General features: G+C 44.6%; 1 protein-coding gene across 1 annotated transcript; it reads left to right on the plus strand.

Moving 5' to 3' along the window:
- Positions 1-10128: 10128 nt before the first annotated feature.
- Positions 10129-12262, plus strand: LOC123431351 (fruit protein pKIWI502-like). The gene is made up of 6 exons (XM_045115161.1): positions 10129-10805; positions 10897-10996; positions 11124-11195; positions 11298-11387; positions 11839-11953; positions 12074-12262. The coding sequence occupies exons 1-6, from the start codon at positions 10213-10215 to the stop codon at positions 12094-12096; spliced, it is 993 nt and encodes a 330-aa protein (XP_044971096.1). The 5' UTR covers positions 10129-10212; the 3' UTR covers positions 12097-12262.
- The last annotated feature ends 501 nt before the right edge of the window (positions 12263-12763 follow it).

Here is a 12763-nt window from a genome sequence, read left to right on the forward strand (position 1 = left end):
AACCAGTAAGCTGATGAGTATCGGGCATGCATGAACCCGGCCATGATCAAATGCCGTTTGTCAGAGCCCCGGCATACGTGTTCGCCTTTTCCATGATAATAAGTTTGGAAAAACTTATTATCCCGTATGTTTGTCTTGAGGTTCGTGGGCCTCTGTACCTTGCTGTCCCGACGCCGCAAGTAAAACGTTTTCTTTTTTTTGGTCACCTGGGCCAAGTGCACAGCATGTTATGAAAGAAACCCAAGTTGCTTCAGAATTCACAACTTCAGTGGCCCAGGCCATTTGTCTCGTGTTGCATCCTATGTGGATTATAATCAACTAGCAAAAGAGCTCATGCGTTGCAACGGGAGAAAGAAATACCACACGACACACGCTCTTAATTTATAAAAAATGTCTATAATTTGAGAATTTATAGTTACGATACAAATAAAGATGGTCTTATCCTACAAAAATGCAGTTCAAAATTTCACGGGTCTTCTATTTTAACACGGCTTGCATGTAGATTTAATACGTACAAAGAATCAGTCAAGTGACCTTCAGTTTCATCTCTAATCCTGATTTTGTTGACGTGTTCATCCCCAACCACGTGTTCATCCCCAACCCGGATGAGTACCAGTATGAAAGAAAGACGAAACTTATTTATTAAGATTGCACCCTAGATAGTATTTTTATTAAACATTTAAAAGATAAAATAATATCATATTTAAATTCTACATATTTTTCTAATCAAATTCCATGTATAATATGTTAAATTTGAAGTTACGGTTTAAAAGATATGAGTATTTAAAAAATTATTTAATATATACTACGAGTTTAATGTCATAAACAGTAAGGGTTTTTTTGTAAAATCACCTTGATGGATTTTCCGGAAGGGATAGCCTCTTTATTATTAGGTTAGGTAAAGATAAAGCTTTGCTTTCCCCTACAAAAAAAAACCCTGATCGGTGCCTTTTTGTTACTCCGGTAGACATCCCATCCCACACCTGTTCCAAGTGTTGCATTCCAATCTTGGTACAACTGGCATTTAATTTGGCGCGCCCAAAGACAAACAAAAAGTTAGAACTGAATTTGACCTGGTATGTGCCTTTTGAACCGATAGTGAGATGCTAGCTGCAACTGCCTCGTACCGTGTATTGTACTACTGCAAAATGCCGACGGTGTTCTGCTGATAGTAGCTGAAAAAGAAAACTTAACTTCCAATCTCCAAAATGTAAAAAAATATGAAAAAAAGATGGCAATTTGAAGTCAGTTTGACGGCCGGGATGTTTAGCTGACAAATCCGTGTACTAGTGACCATACACTCATCCTAGGCGCGAACGTAGCTTGCTTAGTACTTCGTGGTATCTAATGGTTGCTCTTTACAAATGGAAACACGCTTCTCTGTTCTATGTGTACCCGATCCACTAGTAGAAAAAAACGCTTTCGGTCGGAGCACAAAACCACATTAGTCCCGGGTCAAAGTAAAATAAGGACCAATGTAAGGCATTGGTCCCGATTCAGTTTGTCGGGGCATTAGTCCCGGCTCGATTCATCTCATTAGTCCCGGTTCAGAGCAAAAACCGGAGCTAAAGATCCAGCGACTGCCACGTGGCGTACCGCGGGGCATTAGTTCCAGTTCAGGGCAAAAACCTGGACTAAATGGTAGGCTATTAGTCTCGGTTTTAGACAGAAACCGGGACTAAAGTTTTGCCTATATATACCATTGCCCCTGTCCACCCTCTTCTCTGTTTTTGGCTGTTGAGTTGTGCATGACATGCTCTTGTCATCCTTCTATTTCATGCACATGAGGTGTTGGATGAAATGTCTGAGTCACACTACTTAAGTTTTCTCCTCTCCAAGCACCAATTACACAAGTGTTCTAAAAGGTTAGCTACTTCATCCTTTCATCTCTCACTGCTAGTTGAGCTCATTTCAAATGCTCTAGAAGCAGAGTGGTTTGTGGGTTTTAGTGTAAGAGTGCATGTGGGAGTTATTTTGATTTATATGCAAAATTTGATCTTAAATTAACTTTTTAGAGTCTGCACATATGTTGGGTGATGTCCCGTGCCCGTCCTCACCTAGTCGATCGCCCGCGCCGATCTCGTCGCGAGCACCACCGTGGTGAGCCTCTTGTTCTTATCTTCTTTTTAAAAGAACAAATATTCTTACTTGTCATCGTTGAAATGCTTGTCTTTCTTTCTTACGGGATGATTGGTCGGAAGAAATTGACGACACCCTAGGTTGATTTTTTTTATAATTTTTTACTGTTCACGGAGCTCAAAGCTCGGGAGCAGAAGGGCACTTTCGAAAGCAGCAAATATCGCTTCAATACCAGATCAGACAAGCAGGAGTAGGGTCTTTCCCTTCAGGGGCCTGAACTTGGGTAAATCGCCTTCTCCTTGTTAGCCGACGATACCACCAGCGCGCACCTTTCCCTCATCTCAAAACCCTAGTCCATAACCGACGGGCATTGCCGTGCTAACCTCACCTTACTTTTCCATTTGGTTCTAGTGGAATTTCCACGGCATCCACTGCTTGGTTCGGCACTCTCAGACATTTCTTGATTTGAGAGACATGAAAAACATTATGGACAGTGGATAACCTGGGAGGTAGCACCAAGCGATATGCTACTGGGCCACATCTCTCAATGATAAGAAATGGGCCAATATAGCATAGGGTCAACTTTCCCTCTAATCCAGAAACTTCGAACACCCCTCATTGGACCTTCATGGCCGGCACATCAAGGACGGAGGTTGTCGGCCTCATGTCGGTGGAAGCGCGCTTGGTGACGGTGTTCACGCGCACGTGAAGAGTAGGAGGCAGCATGTTGTCACAACATTGGTCGGAGTTGTCGAGGATGGCGGTTGTGGTCAACGTGCTAGCAAGCGTGCTTGGTGACAGTGTTCACGCGCGCCTCACGGTGTTCACGTGTTGGGCGAGTCAGCACACTAGCGGGGTGTTGGCCGGAGCTGTCGAGGATGGTGGCGGAGTCGACGTGCTGGGCGAGGTGCACTAGTAGAAAAATGGCATTTTGTCCCGGTTCGTAAGGACCTTCTGTCTCGGTTTTGGAACCGGGACAAAAAGGTCGTTACTAATGCCCTTGGCCTTTAGTCCCGGTTCTTACACGAACCGGGACAGATGGGCCTCCACGTGGCCGCTGCGGCCAGGCCAGACAGGGGGGCCTTTAGTCTCGGTTGGTGACACCAACCGGGACCAAAAGGCATCCACGCGTCAGCACCTGGCTGGAGCTGAGGGTTTTTTTTTTGAAAGGGGCTGGTTTAGGGGTTAATTTAGGTTGTTATTAGCTAGCTAATAGAGAAAAGTGTCCTTTCTTATATATCTTCATGCTTGGTTTATCAACGTTACTGCTATGCCTAACGTTAACACGGCTTAGATTGAAGTGAAGGCAACATGTGGTGCATGTCGAAAGTAATACTAATCCTAACTTGATCAAGTTTGGATTGTACTACTTTCGACATGCACCACATGCATGTTGCCTTCACTTCAATAATCCAATCCATGTTCATTTCACCCGCTGATATATAATAAATCTTCATGCTCGCATCATGCATCATCATATATAATAACAAGTCCTACTAATTAATCATCATCATACAACTTCTACTCGTTATTAATAACAAGTCATACGATCATCATCCTCATAGTCATCGAACCAACCCTACTTAACTGTTCTTAGCACATGACCATCAGTATTAGGTAGGACCAATAAGCAAAACCAAATCGTAAAATAAAGTAGTATTCAAATTAGCATGTATTCAATTATAAGCAAAACTACATCATCTCTTGTGTCCGTACATCGTCGAATATTATCACTAATACTCCTTGAATACTATCATACATATAGCGTCACTAATACAGCTAGAACCGTAGCGCCCGACGGGTATCGTCGCGGGCGGTGGACACCCAAAGAGAAGGAACCATTACAGGATCATAGCTCCAGTGAGATCCCTGAAGAACCTACCAGGTATGGTCGAACGTTCCCTCCAACGCAACCATGTAGCGACGGACGTGCTCGTCCTCCTCGCTGACACGGTGACGTATCACCTTTGCGGTGTCCGGAAGCCTCGGCACCGTCACCGGCCGACGCGACCGCCACCAAACAAGGATCGGGTCAACAACGGGCTGGCTCCTCACCAACCTACGCCCTCCCGAAGGTAGCACCTTCCAATACCAGCCGGGCGGAGCCCAGTCCCGGACATGATCCCTCTGATCAAGCAGGTGTCCTCCGCTAAGTCGACGACGAGGATGCGGGATAGGCATCGTAAAATGAACTAAAAAATAAACTAGTTCTATTAATTTTCTTGCTAAAAATAAACTACTTCTATATATAGTAAAATAAAGTAGTTTTATTAAATCAACTAGTTCAACTACTAAGCACTTACTATAAATAAATAAAATAAAGTAGTTCTTACTAAAAATAAACTACTTCTATATATAGTAAAATTTAATAAAGTAGTTTTACTAAATCAACTAGTTCAACTACTAAGCCCTTACTATAAATAAATAAAATAAAGTAGTTCTTACTAAAAATAAACTACTTCTATATATAGTAAAATTTAATAAAGTAGTTTTATTAAATCAACTAGTTCAACTACTAAGCACTAACCTAAAATAGATATCTACTAACCTAAATAAAAAATTAATACATATATGAAAAAAACATATATAAACAAAAAAATGCTATGAACATTATATTCATACATACATAGCCACATCCATTCATCATATAGCTACCACATACATATATACATTATATATATGAAAAAAATGCAATGAACAAAAAAATAATACAAATTCTATGAAAAAAATGAACAAGGCCGTGGCGGCGGCGGCTCACATCGGCGACGGCGACGGCGGCGGGGGGGGGGGGGGGGCGGCGGAGGGCGACGGCTCGGGGACGGCGGAGGGCGACGGCGTGGGCTCGGGGGGCGGAGGGCGACAGCGACGGGCGACGGGGCAGCCTGGCGGCGCCGTGGATGAGCTCGCGGTGTCCTCGGGTGGGGGGCAACTACGATGGAAATCTGAAAATTTCCCAAGTACTGGCTTATATAGCATAGGCTTTAGTCCCGGTTGGTGCCACCAACCGGGACCAAAGGCCTCTTTTCAGCAGCCCAAAGGGTGGGAAACACAGACCTTTGGTCCCGGTTGGTGGCACAAACCGGGACAAAAGAGGGACATTGGTCCCGGTTGATGCCACTAACCGGTACCAATGCACCCCTTTAGTCCCGGTTGGTGGCACCAACCGGGACCAAAGGTCATGTGCTGGCGCGGTGAGGTGCTATGTTTAGTCCCACCTCGCTAGCCGAGAGGGGCTCGGAGTGGTTTATAAGCCCTGCCGAACCAACCACTTCGAACTCCTCTCTACTGCAGGCTTATGGGCCTAAAATTGCTCTGTGTGCTTGTGGGCCTATTGGGCCTACTGCGGGCCTGTATCCTGGCCCTAGTAATGGGTTTCTAGTCGTATGCACGCCGTGGTGGGCCTGTAGGTGGCATTATTTTTTATTTGTTTCCAGTTTTGATAATTTTAGTTGCATAAATTCTATATAATTTTAGTTTCAATAATACTAGAGGTTTATAAAAGCTTTTTAGTTGATTCCTTTAGCACCCGTTCTAAGGCTGTTACAAAGGCATTTTATTTGGTACATGTTCTAAGGCTGAGGCCCCACGAGCACCTTTTAGTACCGGTTCATGGCATGAGCCGGTAAAAGAGTTTTTTAGTTGATTCTTTCTGCAGCTGTTTTTTAGTTGATTCTTTCTGCAACGGTTTATAAGCCCTGAGTGTAGAGACGATGAAGGGAGAGGCGCAGTGCTCACCTGCACGTTGCTTAGCTTCAAGCCTTGAGGAAGTGGTGTAGACTGCAAAGAGCTATCAGGGTTTCGGACAAAAACTACACATAGCTCCGTGTAGTCTACACTATTTCCTCAAGGCTTGAAGCTAAGTAACATCATCAAAGTATCAGGATTTCATAAGGAAACTCGTCTCTTACAAAGGGATTTCATTTTTTTGAACTTATTTGAACTCCATAGTTTTTCTGTGTTCAAAATGCACCATTCAAAACCACATCATTAATTTACAACCCTTTCTGACTTCATTTGTTATTTTTCATGCATTTACTGATTATTTTGGGCTATAAGACCATGAAATTGAAAAACATTTGAAATGAACTCTGAAAAGGTTCCAAGTTGGCATGGTATCATCATTTCACCCACATAGCATGTGCGAGAAAGTAGAGAGGGTTACGACAAAAACTGGATGCACTTCATGTACAAAACGGACAATCTGTTTCGAAGTATGAGGGTTTCATACGGAAATAGTATGTTACAAAGGGATTTCATTTTTTGAACTTATTTGAACACCATAGTTTTTCTGTGTTTAAAATGCACCATTCAAAGCCACATCATCAATTTACAACGCTTTCTGACTTCATTTGTTATTTTTCATGCATTTACTGATTATTTTGAGCTATAAGACCATGATATTGAAAAGCATTTGAAATGAACTCTGAAAAGGTTCCAAGTTGGCATGATATCATCATTTCACCCACATAGCATGTGCGAGAAAGTTGAGAGGGTTACGACAAAAACTGGATGCACTTCGTGTACAAAACGGACAATCTGTTTCGAAGTATCACGGTTTCATACGGAAACTCGCCTGTTACAAAGGAGGGAAAACAGCAGTGGGACATTGTTGACCCTGGGTTTAAAATCTCTGCACCTGTGCAACACAGACCTCCTGACAGACCAAGGAAGACTAGCATAAGAGCATGGTTAATAGTACAGCCAGCTGCTGGCTATATGATGTTGACACGTCGTCTATAGCCAATCTTATAGCCCGCAAGTACAATAAGTAGATGTAAATGAGTACTATTTTATTGATACAAGGCCCACCATCCTCTCTCACAAAGTGTCTAGGAGCACGTGTTACAACCGACTGTTAGTTTGTAGCCCGCTTCTCTTCTCTCTCCTCTTCTCTTTCTTCCAACTCATCACAAATATATTATTTTAAGTCTTACAGCCCGCCTACGTCTTCCTATTGTACTTGTTCTAAGGGCACAATCTGAAGGAAAAGGCCTAGGAGGCAGGAGAAAGAAGTGCTCTCGTTGTGGAAGACTAGGACACCGTGGGACCCACTGTAAAGAGTCCATTGATCCTGCTTTTGGATAAGATGAGCATTGGGGTGTTGATCCTGCTCCAAAATCTGCTCAAGCAACTGTCCATACTGAAGCTCCTGCTGCTCTTGGCTCTCCTGCTGCTGCTAGTTCTCCTCTACCTGCTACTAGCTCTCCTGCTGCTCATGGCTATCCTGCACCTGCTACTAGCTCTCCTGCTGCTACTTCCTCTAAGGCTGTTGATACTGATCTTGCTAGGTATGCAATATATTGTACTGCATGTACATGCATTAATTATGTATCTATTTTTGCTCACTGATCTTGATTGTGTTCATGTTTCTCAGCCCAAAGAAGAATTCCAAAAGACCAACTACAAGAGGTACAAAGTGGGGTTCACCACAGAAGAAGGCGAAAGGCGGCATGCAATCAACTGTAAACACAAGGAGCAAGACTGCTAATCCTGCAGCCAACACAAGGAGCAAGATGGGCAAACTGAATTGATCATGTTGTGGATATATTCTGTTTAATGTTAGATGTTGTCAAACAACTGTTGGTTTGTAATGCTGGAGTGTGAACTGTTGTTTAATGCTGTAGTGTGAACTGCTGTTTAATGCTGGAGTGTGAAATGCTGTTTAATGTTAGCTGAATTGATCATGTTGTGGAATCTATTCTGTTTAATGCTGGAGTGTGTTGTGGAATCATATGATTTCTCACTTTTGCCCCTAAATATCTTGCTAGGTGCTCAAAATTGCACCGCTTGCTGTCATTCTGTTTTGAACTACCAGGCATTGGTGACAATTTTAACAGAACACATGATATCCATTACATCTAGGGCACAACATTACATTTGCTCAAGTTCACAACAGTGCACAAATGATAGAATTACATCTAGGGCACAACACACTAGCAGAAACATAACACACACACTGCCACTTAATTGGCTTGCATAGACGAAATAGAAACTAAACTAGCCACAATGCTGATGCCAAGAACAAAGAAAAAACCCATTGTTTCCATGAGCTCATTCCTTTTCTTCAAGTTCAATTGCATTTTCTTGTTTTCATTGTTCAGATCCATAACCTTCTTCTCGATCCTACTAGCTTTGATCCAACTACGTTCAAGGCCACCATGGAGCTCCTCAAAAGTTTGCCCCACTAGCTCAGTGAGAGGGGGGTCAATCCAAACAACCCAATCACACTCATCAGAAAGCTGTTAAATCAGAGTTCACATAATTAGGTGAAATTCATAACTTTGCAATAAATCGATGAAAACAGAGTACCAAATGATGTTTTGAGGAATTACATCGAATGGACAATCCAAAAATCTTCTTCCCGTGCTTGCTCCATCCCAAGAAACACGACGAGCAGGAATTAGCTCATCCCCCGGGCAACGGTGATTCGAGCGCTCCTCAAGGCCGTAGAAACTTGGATTGGGAATGAAAAACTCGGATTAGAACTGCACAATCCCGCAACCATCCACCTACGAGCCAGAAAGGCGCATATTACGGCCCATCCCGTGAAACCCTAGATGACAAATCCCCAAATCCAATGTCAACCGAAAATCCAAATCGACTTACCTCACTGTCTGCGGAAGAGCTTGCAGACGACATTGCGGACGTACACATGGACGTGCCCCAGCGGTGAAAACGGGGACGGGGCGTGACGGACCGCTAAATCTAGACAAATCTCGGGAAAAATGGAGCTCCGAGGTCGAGCTTCGAGAGGAGAAAGCTTAACTAGTGTGGCTCGGGCATTTCATCGAAGACCTCATGTGCATAGGAGGTGAGCTAGAGCACCCAAATGTCCTCCCCTCGCCGGCCACAAAAACAGAGTGATCTGCCATGGCGATGGGTATATATATAGGCATATTATTTGTCCCGGTTCGTGGCATAAACCGGGCTAAAGCCCCCCCTTCTATAACGGTTCAAGGCACGAACCGGTACCGATGGATGTGGGCCAGGAGCGTGGCCCATTGGTCCCGGTTCGTGCCTAGAACCGGGACAAATGGGTCCAGACGAACCGGGACCAATGCCCACGAGGCCCCGATCGGCCCCCTGGGCTCATGAACCGGGTCTAATGCCCCCATGGATCCCGGTTCATGAAGAACCGGGACTAATGGGCTGGCGAGACCCGAACCAAAGCCATGTTTTCTACTAGTGGTGGCTGACTTCGGCACAACGAAACACCGGAGACAGGTGGCAGCACCAATCTCAAGCTGCCATGCGACCTCCTCTTGTGCACTAGCATGAGCTCATGTACGTAATGGATTTGGATTTGTTGACCGATTTACTAGCTCTGTGTATATTATATCAATGGCGCATCACTATATTTGTGTGCCACCAGTTTATTGCGAGTGGCGCACAAATATCGTGGTTCGCACTGCAGGCACACCAGAACATGTACACCGGTGACGCACAATTTCAGTTGTACGCCACTAGTAAATATATAGCGGTGGCGCACATGAATTCCACCACGCCACTGAATGTAGCGGTGCTTCACTAATAACATTTTACCTATAAGATTTTTCCACTACGTCACTGAATGTAGCGGTGCGTCACTAATGGATTTGGATCAGCTGACCCGAGTACTGGTGTTGTATACGTCGGTTTGTTTCAGTAACTGTGATTCACATAGCATGTGGCGCGGTGCATTCAATTATTGTACTCCCTCATGAGCACGTTTATTGCTACGTACTGTCCGTTGATGGACTCACATGACATGAACAGTAACTAGTACGGTGATGAGTATCGGGCATGCATGCATGAACCCGGCCATGATCGAGGGACCAATGCCGTACGTGTTCGCGTTTTCCATGCGGCTCGGTCGCCTACCGGTTTGGAAAAACTTATCACGTATGTTTGTCTTGAGGTTCGTGGGCCTGTGTACCTTGCTGTCCAAGTGCACAGCATGCATGTGAGGAAAACGCACCCACCCAAGCCATTTGTGAAAGGAACTTGAGCACATATCACTACAGCTTGCTTGCTAAGTAGCGCAAGTATAAATTGGCAGGCAGCCCGGGCGTGGTTGCCACCACCACCAACTCACCATTCTCCTCCATCCATCAATCGGTTGATCACTCTCCCGCCTCCCACCGTCCACCCGCAATGGCCTCCGCCACCTGCATGCTCCTGAGGCCGCCTCCCAGCTGCGCCGCCTCCGCCTCTCCGCTCCCGATGATCCCCTTCCTCCGTCGCCGCCCCCGCTCCTTGACCACGGCCTGCGCTGTCCTCACAACCCAGCAGCAGCAGCAGCCGCAGCAGCAGAATGGCGTCGTCCAAAAGCAGCAGCAGAATGGAGCCCTCCGAAGGGACTCCTGGACATCTGTGCCTATCTCCGCCATCACTCCCGCCACCCAAGACCAATCCATCTTCCTTATCACCCTTGATCTCTCGGGTGCCCCGGACCTCGTGGCCACGTACACCACCCCAGGGCAGTACGTCCTGACCCGCATCCCCTCGCTCCTGGGAGGGCCCCCTCCGGCCTTCATGTGCATCTCCTCGCCGCCTCATTCGGGGCTCCAGTTCGACTTGCTCGTCAGGTCCGTGCCACACACCACCTCGGAGCTGCTGTGCAAGCTCCACGTCGGGGATGTTGTGGAGATCGGGCCCGTCAAGGGGACGGGGTTCGCCATCCAGAACATAAATCCGCCCGAGGACACGGAGACCGTGCTCCTGTTCGCCGCTGCAGAGGGGATCAGGTGAGGTCTCATATTTACCTCTTTTCCTTCTTTGATTGATTTGATTGATTGGGATCATGCCCAAATTAATCTTGTCTACTTCTTAATGCAGTCCGATTCGTGCACTTATCGAGTCTGGTTTTTCTGCCTCTCAAAGAGCCGATGTCAGGCTTTATTACGCTGCCAAAGATATGCAATCCATGCCATACCAGGTTATCCATGGGAGAATTTCGCCCTATATATATTTATATCTGCTGCGTGTAAATCTAAGCATATATATATATTCACTAGACAAGCCTTCAGCTCGTAACAAAACATGTATAACTTTTTGCATGACAGGAGAGGTTCAAGAAGTGGGAGGAAACTGGAGTTAAAGTAGTACCGCTCACGCTCAAAAAAGAACATATTCAGGTAATACAAGAAATAATCCACCATCGTTTTGTTTTCTCTTGTAAATTACAGGTTCGCTGCAGCTACATACATCCTTGTAAATGACATTACTTTTGAATGCAGGAACCTTTCTTGGAACACACACTCAATGGGATAATAGGAAATCCACTTTCTACCGGAGCCGTAATTGTTGGACCGCTTATACTGAAAGAGGTGCACATATTTGTTGTCTTAGGATTCTTTTTTTTTTTTGCATAACCTTACCTTTTTGCTTTGCGTGTTGAGCCTATGAAAAATTCTGTTTACTACTTGTGTCACACTACTACACTAATACTGCATCAAATTATGAAAATTTGTGCGTACTACTTGTGAGTCACACTAGCTACAACTGCACGAAATTATGCATGAATTAATACACTTTATTTATTGCTCTCGCTCCAGTTCATCTTTATTGCTCTCGCTTCAGTTCAGAGTCTATATCAAGATTTATTGCACCTCCCCAATTAGATGAATTTGGTAGTATTAGCATGTTCTCCTGATACCTAAATCAGGTGCACCTCATCGTTTTTGCAAGTACATACATTATGCTACTTGTCCTAAATTTGGATGATCTTCAAGCAAAATCAATGCAAAGATGATACTGATGACGCCCTCTGCATTACAGGTAATCACTGGAGTCCTTTTAGACCATGGCGTGCCACAGGAGAAAATCTTAACGATCGAGTGGAATCCAGATATCGACCTATCTACCCTAGATAGTTTTGGCCTCAATGGTCTAGGTAAGCAAGTCTAAATTCATCTTTAAATTTGTTATCTCGGGCTTCGATGTTTTCTTGTGCAATATGATCTCAAGGAATGATGTTGTGTTTGATAATTGCCGACCTAAAACTTTTCCGCAGGTCTTATTCGGAGACACTTATAGGCTCCGACAATTGACGCTTTTACTACGGAGTGACGAGATTTAGGAACGTTCAATAATGTTTTCGCACTATAAAGGCGATGGCTATGTTTGTCTTCCTGCCCCAAGGATGGTCTCTTATTTTTGGGATTGGTTAATAAGTTGGAACTAGTTCTTATGTGATGTATTATGTCTGTGGTGGTTTGTTTTTATAGTGTTGGCTACATTTTGTAATAATCGGACGGATACCTCTTCTACGAAAAGGTTGAAGTCGGAATATTATCTCTATCAATATAATAAAGGAGGACTATCTATTCGTCTATCTCTCAAATTTTTTCATCTGCTCAACGCATTTTCGTTCGCTCGCTCTTTTTAACCATTGCAAAACATGTTCGTATGCACGTACCACCGTCCGCCTATTTTTCCTTCCCTTCATGTCACTACAATAGCGTACCTACTTTTGGGATTTGCAATATGTTGACACGAATTTTGCTACAATGTAGGGATCTGCTGTATGGACACACGAAGTTTACATAAGGTAAATGTTTATACCGGGCGTGCCAGCCGATTCTTCCATCAGTCACGTGCGGGTCGTTCAATCTATTGGCTAATTAAAGCCTTAATTAGCCTCATCTCCCACGCGTGGCAGTTGGAGGTCCACACACCGTTTGTGACCTATGTCCTTATCTCT

The sequence above is a fragment of the Hordeum vulgare genome, chromosome 2H (assembly GCF_904849725.1).
Source record: "Hordeum vulgare subsp. vulgare chromosome 2H, MorexV3_pseudomolecules_assembly, whole genome shotgun sequence".
Taxonomy (NCBI): Eukaryota; Viridiplantae; Streptophyta; class Magnoliopsida; order Poales; family Poaceae; genus Hordeum; species Hordeum vulgare.